General features: G+C 42.6%; 1 protein-coding gene across 3 annotated transcripts in view; it reads right to left on the reverse strand.

The window, feature by feature from the left end:
* The window catches only part of FBXO15 (F-box protein 15), a 71515-nt gene that overhangs the window by 31965 nt on the left and 26822 nt on the right, over window positions 1-12728 (reverse strand). For all 3 annotated transcript variants that reach the window (XM_023534806.1, XM_023534805.1, XM_011367331.2), the window contains exon 9: window positions 1962-2086. In XM_023534806.1, coding sequence (XP_023390574.1) covers window positions 1962-2086 — 125 coding nt within the window. The remainder of the gene's footprint in view (window positions 1-1961; window positions 2087-12728) is intronic.

The following is a 12728-nucleotide window of genomic DNA, read 5'->3' on the forward strand; positions in this document are numbered from 1 at the left end:
CGACTTCCAGGACTCAAAATCCTGTGCTGAGATCAAGCCTTTCTGCTCGAAGCCTGCACGCATTAGTCACAGCTACACTGGTTAGGTGGCCTACAGAGGAGTCCCCAACCCCCAAGCTGTGGACCAGTCCTGGTCCCTGGCCTGTTAGGAACCAGGTCGCATAGCAGGAGGTGAGCAGCCAGCCAGTGAGCGAAGCTTCATCTGTATCTGCAGCTACTCTCCAGCGCCAGCATCACCGCCTCAGCTCCACCTCAGGTCATCAGGCATTCGAGTCTGACAGGAGCACAGGTCCCCAGTGCCAAAGAGGGTGGGGACCGCTGACCAAAGACCCACTGCCTGGAGCTCATTCTGAAGTCATACCCTCAGCTTCTCCAAGAGCTGCTGTGAGAAATTTGTCACTGCGTTTCTGCTAAAACGCTACAGGATTGCCCACGACGGTGCTGCGTCTGCCCCAGAGCCTGCCCCAGAGCCTGCCCACGGGGGACCGTGTTCAGTGAGCAGAGCCAGGATGCAGCTCCGCTTCTCGGCCAGTTACTGCACTTCCCTTTGAGAACTCAGAAACTGCTCTCAACTCCCAGAGAGACCGGACAAGTATTTTCAGAATGATGCTGACCCTTTACATCTGCCATATTTCTATTCTGCATTTCTTGTCCTCAAAGTCTATTTTTACTTCAATATTTTACTTTAGTACATATTTTTATAAGACCCATCTAAATCCATTTTTAAAAAGTCAGGCCTGTGGTCTTTAACATTCTTTCGTACGTGATAAACATAATCTTTACCAAAGTTCAAATATTTGTTTACAAATAAACAGAATTAATAAAGTATCTTGTTATACCAAATAGCAAGTGGCTCTAAAGGTGATGCAGTTGGCCCTTGAACACAGGTTTGAACTGCACAAGTGCACTTGTATGTGGATCTGATCCAGAAATATTGTAAACGTGTTTTCTTTTCCTTATGATTTCCTTCATAACATGTTCTTTTCTCCAGCTTATGTTAGTGTAAGACTGCGGTATGTATACATACAACATGCAAAATATGTGTTCATCACCTTTCTGTTATCGATAAGGCTTCTGTCAACAGCAGGCTATTCGCAGTTAAGTTTTTGGAGAGTCAAAAGGTAAACATGGATTTTCAACTACACTGGGGTCAGAGCCCCTAACCTCTGCATTGTTCAAGGGTCAACTGCACTTAATGATAATTAAGTCCTCTTAATTATCATTGTGATTAAACCGCTCTTGGGCTCAGTCATCGTCGTCAGTATTTCTGACACGGTGCCCATGCACTCAGGTCATGATAAAGCCACAAGGCTGCACATGGGAGATCGAGCCCACTGAACACGGGAGATCGAGCCCACTGAACATGAGAATCCTGTTCATCCCACAAAACAAAGTGGGAGAGTAATGTGAGCCAGGGCACCCACAGGCACTGTGAGGACGCCCCTCTGCCCGCCTTCCCTGCCAACTCCCAACCACTACATCAACTCTCCCACCCGTGTGGCTAATTTTTGATAGAGACATAAATTGATTTATCTGTCCAAGGAAACATCTGTGTCCTGAAGTCATAACTGCAATACATTTTAAATTGGTGGACGAGTAATTAAGACGCTTTGAGCAAATGCTACTTGCCTGGTCCAACCTACAGGTCCACTCTTTCTCCACAAAACAGACAATGGGGGGGGGGGGCTTTGAGGGAGTGCAGGAATGCCACCAACACTGTTCAGAAGGCTGCTGCATGCCGCCTGCCTCTCCTCCTCCACTACACTCCACCACAAACAGAACGTACTCAAGAAGCATTTGACGAATGAAGCAACCGACTGCCAATGGCTGAGGATATGCTTAAATCTTCAGACACCAGACTAATAAATCTAGGACTTTTAAAACAGTTCATACATATACTTCAACAGGCATTTTTTTTATTATACAAAAACCAGGTTACTTTAAGAAAAGAAAACAAGTTACCTTTATATAGCCGTCAAAAATATCAGTCCTCCAGGTGAAGCCAACTTTTCCAATAAGAGGTAGGTGTTCTGTGTTATTTTTAAACCTTATCACAATGAGTTTCACATATCCATTTTCAATACATCCTGAAAAGATTTAATATTTTTTAGATTACTGTATACCAATGCTGGGCAATAAGTCAACATTCTTCAAGTTTGCTGTTCCATGAAGAATGTCTCACATGGCAACTACTAGTCTCTGATGGAGGAACATGCTGGCATAGCTAATCCAGGTGGCGGGCTCGAGGCCAGCACAGTGTGCCTGCAGTCCAGAGACAGAGCAGTGAGTGGGCGCTCCAGGAAAGTGACCTTATAGGTGAGCCAGGAGATTTGGGGTGAGCTGTTACCCACCCTGCCACTGGGGGAGAAGGTCTTCTGATCTGATGAAGCTGACTTCAGTGAAAATGGGAAACCAGAACTGTGGAACCTAAGAAAGCAGACCCCAGAAATGGCCCAGAAAGGACAATGAACGTGAAAGAGTGACAGGGGTATGAGGGCCACTGCATATGGACACACGCCTAAAGTAAACACTTCTGCACACGCATGTAAACAAGTCAAAGCCCTTGCACATGCTTGAGACCGGAGGACTCGCCCCTCCTCGGGCAAGCTCAAGCTAAGAGCAGCCTGGCCACCAAGGGCCGGCGGAGCCCACAGTCCGCACTCCGCGGCTCCTGTGAGGGGGGCCTTCGTGCAGCTGAGCTCCACGTGCCCATTCTCGCACCTCCTGAAAAGTGACCATCGCACGTGGCAACATAACGACACCTTCACTCGTTCAGAAGACTTCAGAAAGCGACACCCGGACAAAAGTCAGACGTAAGTCACAGGCAAAGCAGACAGAAGGAGAAAGGAGAAGAGCCAACGTCCTTTGACCCGAGGGTGGCGATTTCACGGGACGAGGTAAAACCGAAGAAGCCTTGCAGCCGTGGGAGCCAGAGCCCCGTTCTGAAACGGGGCAGTTCTCACGTGCAGCCCACGGGGAAGCCAGCGCTCTGCCGGCGGCCTCCTCTGTGACACGACGCGCGCTTCGAGTGGGACATCCGGTTGGAGGCCGAGCGCGTGGGACCCGCAGGAGGGCGCAGCTGGCCTGGGCCGCACGCTGCCGGACGCCCACAGTCTGACTTTCGTTCCAAGGACAGAGGCTGCTGAGTCATTAGCAAGAACTGCGCGTCTTCCCCGCTCCTCCCTCCAGGTGTGGGAGCGAATGCCAATGACGCTGACCCTTCCCAGGCCACGGGGCGGGGCTCGACAGAGGCGGGCAGGGACTGAGACGCGCGAGCCCGGAGGAGACGCAGTAATGACAATCAGAACGGACCAGCTGTGGCTCTGCCCTGCTCCACGTCACCGCGCAGCCACGTGCACGAGCGAGACCGTGGGCTGGCCAGACAAAACACCGGGACTTCATTCTCCATGTGGCTGTCCTCAGGACACTGCAGAAAATGGATCCCAAAGTACAACAGCCAATACCATCTCAATGGCAGTGGTCCGAGCTAAGAAACACGACAGCTCTGCAGGAAGCAAGGACTGCTGTTATCCTGTCGTCACCAGAAATCGTCCCCTTCAGAACAAGTTCTGTAGCATTTGCAGTATCTTAAAAGGTCAGCCTTTCCGCCAACCCTCTGTAACCACTTGTTTCCGAGACAAAACAGCCCTTCTCACACTTAAACAATGTGCACATCGAACATGTGTGTGGAAATGTGTGTGCATAAAATACATAATCTCTTTGAGTACTTATTGTACACCAAGCATTGTGTGAAGCTCTTTATGCACAGTAACTAAAAAACTACTTTAAAAGAACACCTTAGAATAACACTGTTAATTAGGTATTACAGTTTTCTGAATCCACAGGTGAGAAAACTATGCACAGAGAGGTTAAGAGCATCTTGCCCAAAGCCACACTGCAGGTAAGTAAGTGGCAAAGACACGATGCAAACCTTGTTCTGCATCTAGACTCCATGTCACAATAGACAAAAACATACAGAAGGGGACAGCATAATCGCCTGCTAGTTTAACCACTGGCTGAGGATTTGCCATGTGGCTTTCAATTTTCATGAAGTTGCACTTCCGTTTTACTGCCAACAGAGAAAAATCCAGAAATTAGCAGACAAAATGCACTTAGGAACCATTTACAGCTCCCCAAAGTGCTTGGTGATTCCTCCACCTGGGGGTCCCACGCAGGATCGCCCATTCCAACCTGCACTATGACCAGATCATGAGTGACCTGGGTTCCTTCACTATGAACTCATGCCCTCACTGAATTCCTGTGCTTCTTAAACCATTGGGTTAACCTTAACCCAATACATAAGACCATCCCCAAAATGCAGGGAAATGCCATTCAAGGCTCCAGGGACATGCACTTACAAGCACAGCCTTGAGAGTCATAAAGACCTCATTCCAAACCTACCAGCTGTTCACTAGCTGTGTAGCCATGGTCAAGCTCCAAGCTGAGTAAAATAAGGATACAAATAGAAGGTACTTTATAAGGCTTTGTGAAGATTAATGGAATTAATCATAAATATTAACATTACAGGGCAGATTATTATGTATGCCAGGCTAAGTGTGTGAAGCATCTTACATGCATTATCCCAACAATCACATTTTATCCAAAGAGCCGTCCATTGCCAGGCAGAAAGGGGACACACCATGTCCATGGACTGCAAGACTCAACATTGTTAAGATGGCCACTTACCAAAATTGATCTGCAGATTGAATGCAATCCCAGTCATAACCCCAGCAGGCATTTAAATAATTTATAATCAGTATTAATGAATAAATAATAAAATTTGGCATGATGATTCTAAAATTAATATGGAAATGCTAAGAACCTGAAAGAGCTACACAATCTTGAAGAAAAAAGTTTACTTTGACTTACTACACATCAGTGATTTAGAAGAGAAGGTAGCAAAAATCACCCAATAGCAATGAGAAAAAAAACCAAAACAATGAGGATAATTTAAAGGGCCCGTGGGACAACATCAAGTGTACCAACATTCACATCATTGGGGCATCGATAGGAGAGGAGAGAGAATAAGGAATTGAAAACCTATTTGAAGAAATAATGATGGGAAACTTCCCTAACCCAGTGAAGGAAACAGACATACATGCCCAGGAAGCATAGAAAATCCCAAACAATATGAACCAAAGAGGCCCATACCAAGACACATCATAATTAAAATGCCAAAGGTTAAAGACAAAGAGAATCTTAAAAGCAGCAAAAAGAAAAGCAATTAGTTACCTACAAGGGAGCTCCCATAAGACTATCAGCTGATTTCTCAACAGAAACTTTGCAGGTGAGAAGGGCTTGGCACAAAATACTCAAAGTGATGAAAAGCCAGGACCTACAACCAAGATGACTTTACCCAGCAAGGCTATCATTTAGAATCAAAGGGATAATGAGCTTCTAAGGCAAGAAAAGATAAAGGAGTTCATCACCACCAAACCGGTATTACAAGAAATGTTAAAGGGGTTTCTTTACGAAGAAGAAAAACAGGTCAAAATATGAATAATAAATTGGCAATATCTATCAATATCTATCTATACATATCTATCAATAATTACTTTAAATGTAAATGGATTAAATGTTCCAATCAAAAGATAGGGTGGCTGAATGGCTAAGCAAACAAAACCCTTACATATGCTGCCTAAAAGAGAATCACTTCGGATTGAAAGACTCACACAGACTGAAAGTAAAGGGATGGAGAAATATTTTATGAAAATGGGAACAAAAAAAAAAATCTGGGGTGGCAATAGTCATACCAGACAAAATAGACTTTAAACAAAGGCTATACGACAAGAGACAAAGAAAAACCCAGTAATCCCACTTCTGGGTATTTATCCAAAGAAACCCAAAACGCTACGTCAAAGGGACATGTGCATCCATATGTTCACTGCAGCATTATTTACAGTAGCCAAGATATGGAGACAACCTGGGGGGTCCATCAATGGATGAATAGATAAAGAGGTAGTACATACATACAATGGACTATTACTCAGCCATTTGGAAAAAAAAAAAAGGATGAAATCTTGCCATCTGCAACAACATGGATGGACCTAGAGGGTACTGTGCTGAGTGGAGTAAGTCATACAGAGAAAGACAAATGTCATATGATTTCGCTTACATGTGAATCTAGAAAACAGGATAAACAAAACAAAAACAAGCTCACAGATACAGAGAGCATTTTGATGACTGCCAGATGGAGGAGTTGGGGGGATAGGGGAGAGGATTAAGAGGTACAAATGGGTAGTTACAAAATAGTCATGGGAATGTAGAGTACAGCATGGGGAATATAGTCAGTAGTAGTGTAGTAACTATGTGTGGTATCAGATGGACACTGCATTTATCAGGGTGATCACTTCATCAGTTATATAAATGTCTAATCACCATAGTGTGCACCTGAAACTAATATAATATTGTATGTTAACTGTAACTGAAGAATAAAAAAATATTTTTTAAAAAGGACTTACTATAGAGCTACAGCAATGGTATTGCTATAAAGACACACAAACAGATCAACAATAGAACAAAGGGATCCAGAAAGACGCCAACACTTACAAGTGATTTTTGACACAGATATCAGAATAATTCAACGAGAAAATAAAGTCTTCACAAATGGTGCACAAAACAACTAACTATGCATATGGGAAAATAAAATGAATCTTAACCCTTACCTCATACTTTACACAAAATTAATTAGGGATGGATTGTAGACCTAAAATGTAAAAGCTAAAACCATAATACAGCTGAAAGAGAGAATATCTCTGCTCTGTAACCTGGCATGTGGAAAGTTTTTAAGACATAAAAAGAGAAAATAACCATGAAATAAAAAAAACATAAGTTAGATTTCATCAAAATGAGAAACTTCTGATCATTAAAAGATACCACTAAGAAAATGAATAAGCAAGCCCTAGACTGGGAAAAAATATTTGCAAAACGTGTATCTGACACAGGACTAGTATCCAGAAGGAACATAAAGAACCCTACAGTTCAGGAATAAAGAGACAAACAACTTTTTTTTTACAAAGGCAAAAGAATTAAGAGATACTTTAAAGAGATATGCAAATGACTAATAATAAGCACATTAAGTGTTTAATATTAATGGCCATCAGAGATGCAAATCAAAACCACCATGAGCTACCACAACCACCACACAGGAGATCAGCTAAAATGTAAAAGGCTAATCGCATCAAATGGCGGTCAGGATATGGGGCAACCAGAACACTCGCACTGTGATGATGGGAGTATAAAACGGTGCAGCCACTCTAAAAAAAGTTTGGTAATTTATTGTGTGTAAATTTTTCTTATACATGAAAAAAGTTTGACAATTTTTAATACATAGACCTACCCTAAGACCCAACATTCCATCCTAGCTATTTAGCCAAGAGAAATGAAAACATGTGTCCACAAAACAGACTTTCAAAAGAATTCTATAGCAGCTTTATTCATAATAGTCTGAAACAGAAAACAACCCAAATTTCCTGTCCATCGACAAGAAAACAAGTGAGCAAAGTGTAGCATGTTCAGTCGATGGAACACGACTCCTCAATAATGAGGAATGACTAACAATACCTGCAACAGTACATGAAACTCGAGGACATTTTGCTGAAAGAATCTGGACACCAAAGAGCGCACGAAAAAATCCAGAAACGAGAGGACACGCTGCATGATCCCATTTATGCGATGTTCTAGGACAAGTGACACTAATCTAGGATGAAAAAAAAAAAACCAGGAAAATGTATGCAGAAGTTCTTGTGCTATTCGTGAATTTTCTCTAAGTTGAAAACTATATCAAAATAAAAGGTTATAGAAGCAGCAGCACTCAATAAAGGTGAGCAGGTGGCAGTGTCGACCTCCCTCTGAAGTCCCCTCTGCTTACCGCGCTGGCTGCTCCCTTCCTATGCGACCCGTAACTCTGGGCAAGCCCCAGTCCGTGTCCTCACATTCTGTCACCTTTGTGGCTGACGGCACGCTTCTACCTACACTAACCTCTCCCCTTCCTAAACCCCTGCGCACACACTTCCACATTTAGTCACATGAGTTGTTCCTGCTTGTTAGAGCTGTGTCCCCAAGTGACCTACGGCCTTTGGGAACAAAGGTCACGTCTTCTGCAATGTATCAACAGCACTACTGATAGCATTTCTCATTTCTCAGCTACAATTAGAGTTGTTTTTGGGGGGTTTTGTTTTGTTTGTTTGTTTGTTTTTGGCCTAATAAATAGAACACAGAAAAGGTGGGAAGTAAGGAATGCAGGAAGGAGAGGCAGGCTGAGTGAGTGAGTGAGTGACTGACTGACTGACTGACTGACTGACTTTCCTAAGGTAAAGAGAAAGAGCGAAGGGTGTCGAGTCAGGTCACAAGGGCCTGAAGCAGGAAAAACACCACAACCTGATGAGGGGATGGGACAGAACCCTGGATCACCATCTAAGAGACCAACTCAGTATCATAATGAAGAAACGGGACAGACAGGAGCAGCAACTCCCAGGTGTCTGTGTAAATCTTCAGTAAAGTGGCAAGGAGACCCTATGAACTCAACAATATTTGCCACAGAGTATTAATATTTTAAAGCTGCAGAGACCTGATACTACAGAGGTATAATTAATAAAAAGATGGTATAATCATTAGACTCTAATGATCAAACAGAATTGGCACTAACTCTTAAGGACAGAAAATCTTCAGTATTTCCCATTCTCTGTTAGGTATCTAACATAAATCTCAAGGCATATACATGGCTTTTCTCTTTTCCTCAGCTAATTATTTTCAGATATCTGTTATTTTCCAAATCCCTGACCTACATGCAACTTAAGTAGCTATATATAGACATAGATCATGGAATATCAAAAGAGAGAAGGTCTCTGAACACGATAAGGATCAGAATTCTCTTTCTCATTTTTGTTTGTTATATAGGTTGCAAGAGTCAAATGAGCTGGAGCTGTATTGGTAAGAGATTGGAAAATGGAACTCTCCATTATTTAGGAAGCTTCCCTCCCCAGTTCAGGATGTGATGACATCACTAAAATCTCCTATAATCTTTTGAGCCACTGGGTCTCTACTTTTCTCACATTAACTAGGACCCTAACGAGCTGCTTTTGTGGTGGTACCTTTTCTGATATTGATGACAATTAACTTGATTTTAAAAAGAATGAAGTATGTACTTAGACATTAAAAATTCACTGTTCATTAATTCAATAGTATTTGAAAATAACTTTTCCTATTGACGTATTTAAAGGTTCAGACTGGTATTTTCACAAGATCTAGTTCTACTTTCCATGCCTCTGGACCAACTTTCTATCAGTCCAGTCCATCTGACTATAAATTATTTTTCTAGACTAGTCCTTCTGAAGAAGGTTAAGGGGATAGTACATGGTTATTTGTTTTGGGCTCTCCAATACCTATTCTGCTTCTCTCGCTCAGGACTTTCCAGTATTACTCTGTGAAACACACCAAGGTCAGCCCCTGTGCTTCAGGTGGTAGAAGTCAAGCTCGGCTCCGCATCACCCATCCATCTGGCCACAGGACCGACTTAGGGATGAGTTCATGACCTGGCCAGAGCCGACGGGACGCAATGAGACTCGTGTGCGGGGCGGGTGGGGGTGACGGGGGGCGAGTCTTGGAAAGGACAGCCCCAGTGGGCACGCGTTTGTGATCTCCCCCAGAAACTGCTGATCATTCGGGAAGACAGAAGAGCAACATCGGGGTGAGCAGCGCTCTAGTTTCCAACAGAGGGGAGCCGCAGTGGGCAGGGACGGGGTCCTGTGGAGCTGCAGAGGACGAGACGGCTGACAGTGCGGCTCAGGCTGTGCACCCAGCAAATAAAGCTAGAAAGGGAGCAAAGAACCAGAAGACTGCGAAGAACCCCGAAAGGCTCAGCAGGAGGAAGGCATGGGAACATGGCGGCTAAGAGGTGGGTGATCTGAGCTCTACGCGCTGGAGAGCTGGAGTCCGAACACCAGTAAACTCACAGCAAAACTTTTTTAGTGAAACTCACATTTTTTTAGTGAAAACTAGGAAACCTCTTACTTGTGTTTCTTATTAGACTTATCTTCCTCAAGCTACATGTTTTAAGGGATTCTACTTCCACAATTGCTTTAATAAATACCTCTGAAAAAGTCACAATATCTTATTTAAACGATATCTTTGAAAACAAAAATCTAAACAAAATTAAAAACTCAGATCCTCCCTTTTAAATGATTAAAAGAATTCAAATCACCTAAGAGAAAGAACCAATCAAAATTTGAGGTCAAATCTCAAACAGAAGCCAGAGTCCAGAAAAGCAAGAGAAGATGACAAGGGCCCGCCTAAACCTCTTCGGAGCCGTGAGGCTCCCCTCACGTGTCCTGTGTCACAGCAGGGCCAGCTTCAGGGGCACGGCCTGTGCAGCTGCAGGGCCCCCTCCCCCTCGGCTTAGTGCTCTGCTGCCACCGCTGTGAAAGTCTAAACAACGTCCGCACGAGGCCCCTCCATGGTGTTGCTGTCTTGCCTACGTGTAAAGTGCCACCCGCTCCTGGTGAGCCCTGCCAGGACATCCTGCAGGTAGAGCGGGGCCTCCTGCCCTGCAAACCGTCATTTGTAATGCTGACTTTTCACGGGTCACCAGACGTACAGGGCAGGAAAATGTGCTAATAGCCACTGATGAAGATGCTGTAAGAAATTGGCTGTCCTAATTTTTCTAGGAAATCACCACCCAGATGGGACTGTACTATTTCTAATGTCTTCCTGTAATGATAAATGCTTAGAGAGAATAAGCTGCCCCAGAAACACAGAAAGCAATTAGTATCAAGGAACAAAAAAAGTCATCTATTTCTGGAATCGCAACAATAAAAACCAGACAATAGGCTATAAGTGAAAATATCTAAAACAAACGATAAAAACTTTAAAAGAATTTCTTAGAGAGGTTATCTGGGCTTATCAGGTTCTGCTGCTGAAGAGCTGAATCCTATATCTTTGGTAGGAAAACATAAGTTTCTAAGGCCTATAACTTCTTTTTATCCCCTCGACATTTTCTATTATACCTTACAGAGTAAGCACTAAATGTTTATTATTTAATCCACATTTTAATGAAAAACAGATTGCAAAAACCCTACAGCATATAGAACAAATCTAACAGATAATAGAAACAATCTAAAAGAATTTACTCACAAAGGCAACACAAAAGTGAATTATCGATGAGTGGAGAAAGGTGTAGGATCCTCTACTTCTCCCAAAGACAGCGAGGAAACATAAATAAACAGAGAGATAGTCCCAAACCTTAAATAAAAATGTATCGATTCCTTCTAAATGAATGTATACATTTAATACAAATCTGATCAAATTCTGAATGATATATTTTAAAATCTGGCCAAGTACATATTAAATACATCTAAAAGAATAAGTGGGTGACAATAACTGAGAAATCTTTAATAGAAGTTCATCAGTAAGAAATTTTATACTAGGGAAGGGACATATATTTTCATAACAAAATACACAAGTAAAGCTTGAAACATCTGGTCTGGTGTGGAGACGTGCAGAAGCAGCATGATCCTCAAAAGAGAGAACGGATCCTAAGAGGGGAAGGTCTGGGAACCTCCAGGCTGTGCATAATTTTTACATTAATCAAAGGAAGAATGAGCTTATGTACAATTCAAAAAAGCCTTGCAAGATCCAAAACAGTATGTACCAAATTAAAAGGCAAAAGATAAAATGGAGAAAATATTTGCAAAGGCTGTAACTCATACAAATCCTGTAAACATTTAAAACAATGGAATCCATCAAGCAGAAACTAGAAATTCAGTTCGAAAAGAAACGTAAAAATAACGACAACAGCAGCAACAGGTGACAAGCATCCCAGAGGCATCCTTACTGCCTCACCTGAATCCTCCAGGTATCTTGGGAGACAGGTCATGTGGTTACCACATTCTGCGAGCGAGGACGCTAACTGTCCAGGGTCACACACCTGTGAGAGGCGACACTGAAGCTGGACCCTAGGAAGATGCCCCTTGAACAGCCTACCTGATGGCGGCTAAAATAACCATAAACCTCTGCTGCAGTCAATAGTTTTTTTAAATAGTCAACCTCATATTCAAAGACATATGCAAATTTAAAACAGATGTTGCTTTTGCCTCTGAAATCATCAAAGATTTTTCAAAGTAATGCTCAATAGTGCTATAACCATGAAAAATGAAATCCTAAAAGTCCAACATTAGGAGAGAGGGTCAATAAATCATGATCAAACCAAACAATGAAATATACGACTTTCAGAATCAAATTTTGAAAGACACTTTGGTGACACAGGAAAACGCTTGCAATTAAGTGTAGGGGGAGCGGGCACAATTCAGGTAAACTGGTCCACAGACACAGACCTAGAACGGAACAAAATAATGAACGATAGTGGTCCTTGGGCGGTTTTTATTTGCTTCTTTATAAACTCCTATATATTCAGAATTTCAAACCACATAATAAGAAAAAGACATTAGTTTTCAAATGCATTTTTATAACGACATAAAAGGTCAAAGGCAGAAGCAGCACATTTTGTTACCTAAAAATCCCTTCCCTTTGCTTCTCTATCGCTCTCCTTCTCAATCCTGATAAAAAGACTAAACATGCAGTACTTTCCCCGTCAGCTTCTCAAATTAGTAATAACTAGCTTGAAACAAAGATCAAAAAATACACATTCCTTCATATTTTGCACTGCTGATCGCACCCTTTTTCAAGCTCTATTTACACTTCAAAGACACAACTGGGCTATTTCCTGTCTGCTCT

The sequence above is a fragment of the Pteropus vampyrus genome, unplaced genomic scaffold, assembly GCF_000151845.1.
Source record: "Pteropus vampyrus isolate Shadow unplaced genomic scaffold, Pvam_2.0 Scaffold132, whole genome shotgun sequence".
Taxonomy (NCBI): domain Eukaryota; kingdom Metazoa; phylum Chordata; class Mammalia; order Chiroptera; family Pteropodidae; genus Pteropus; species Pteropus vampyrus.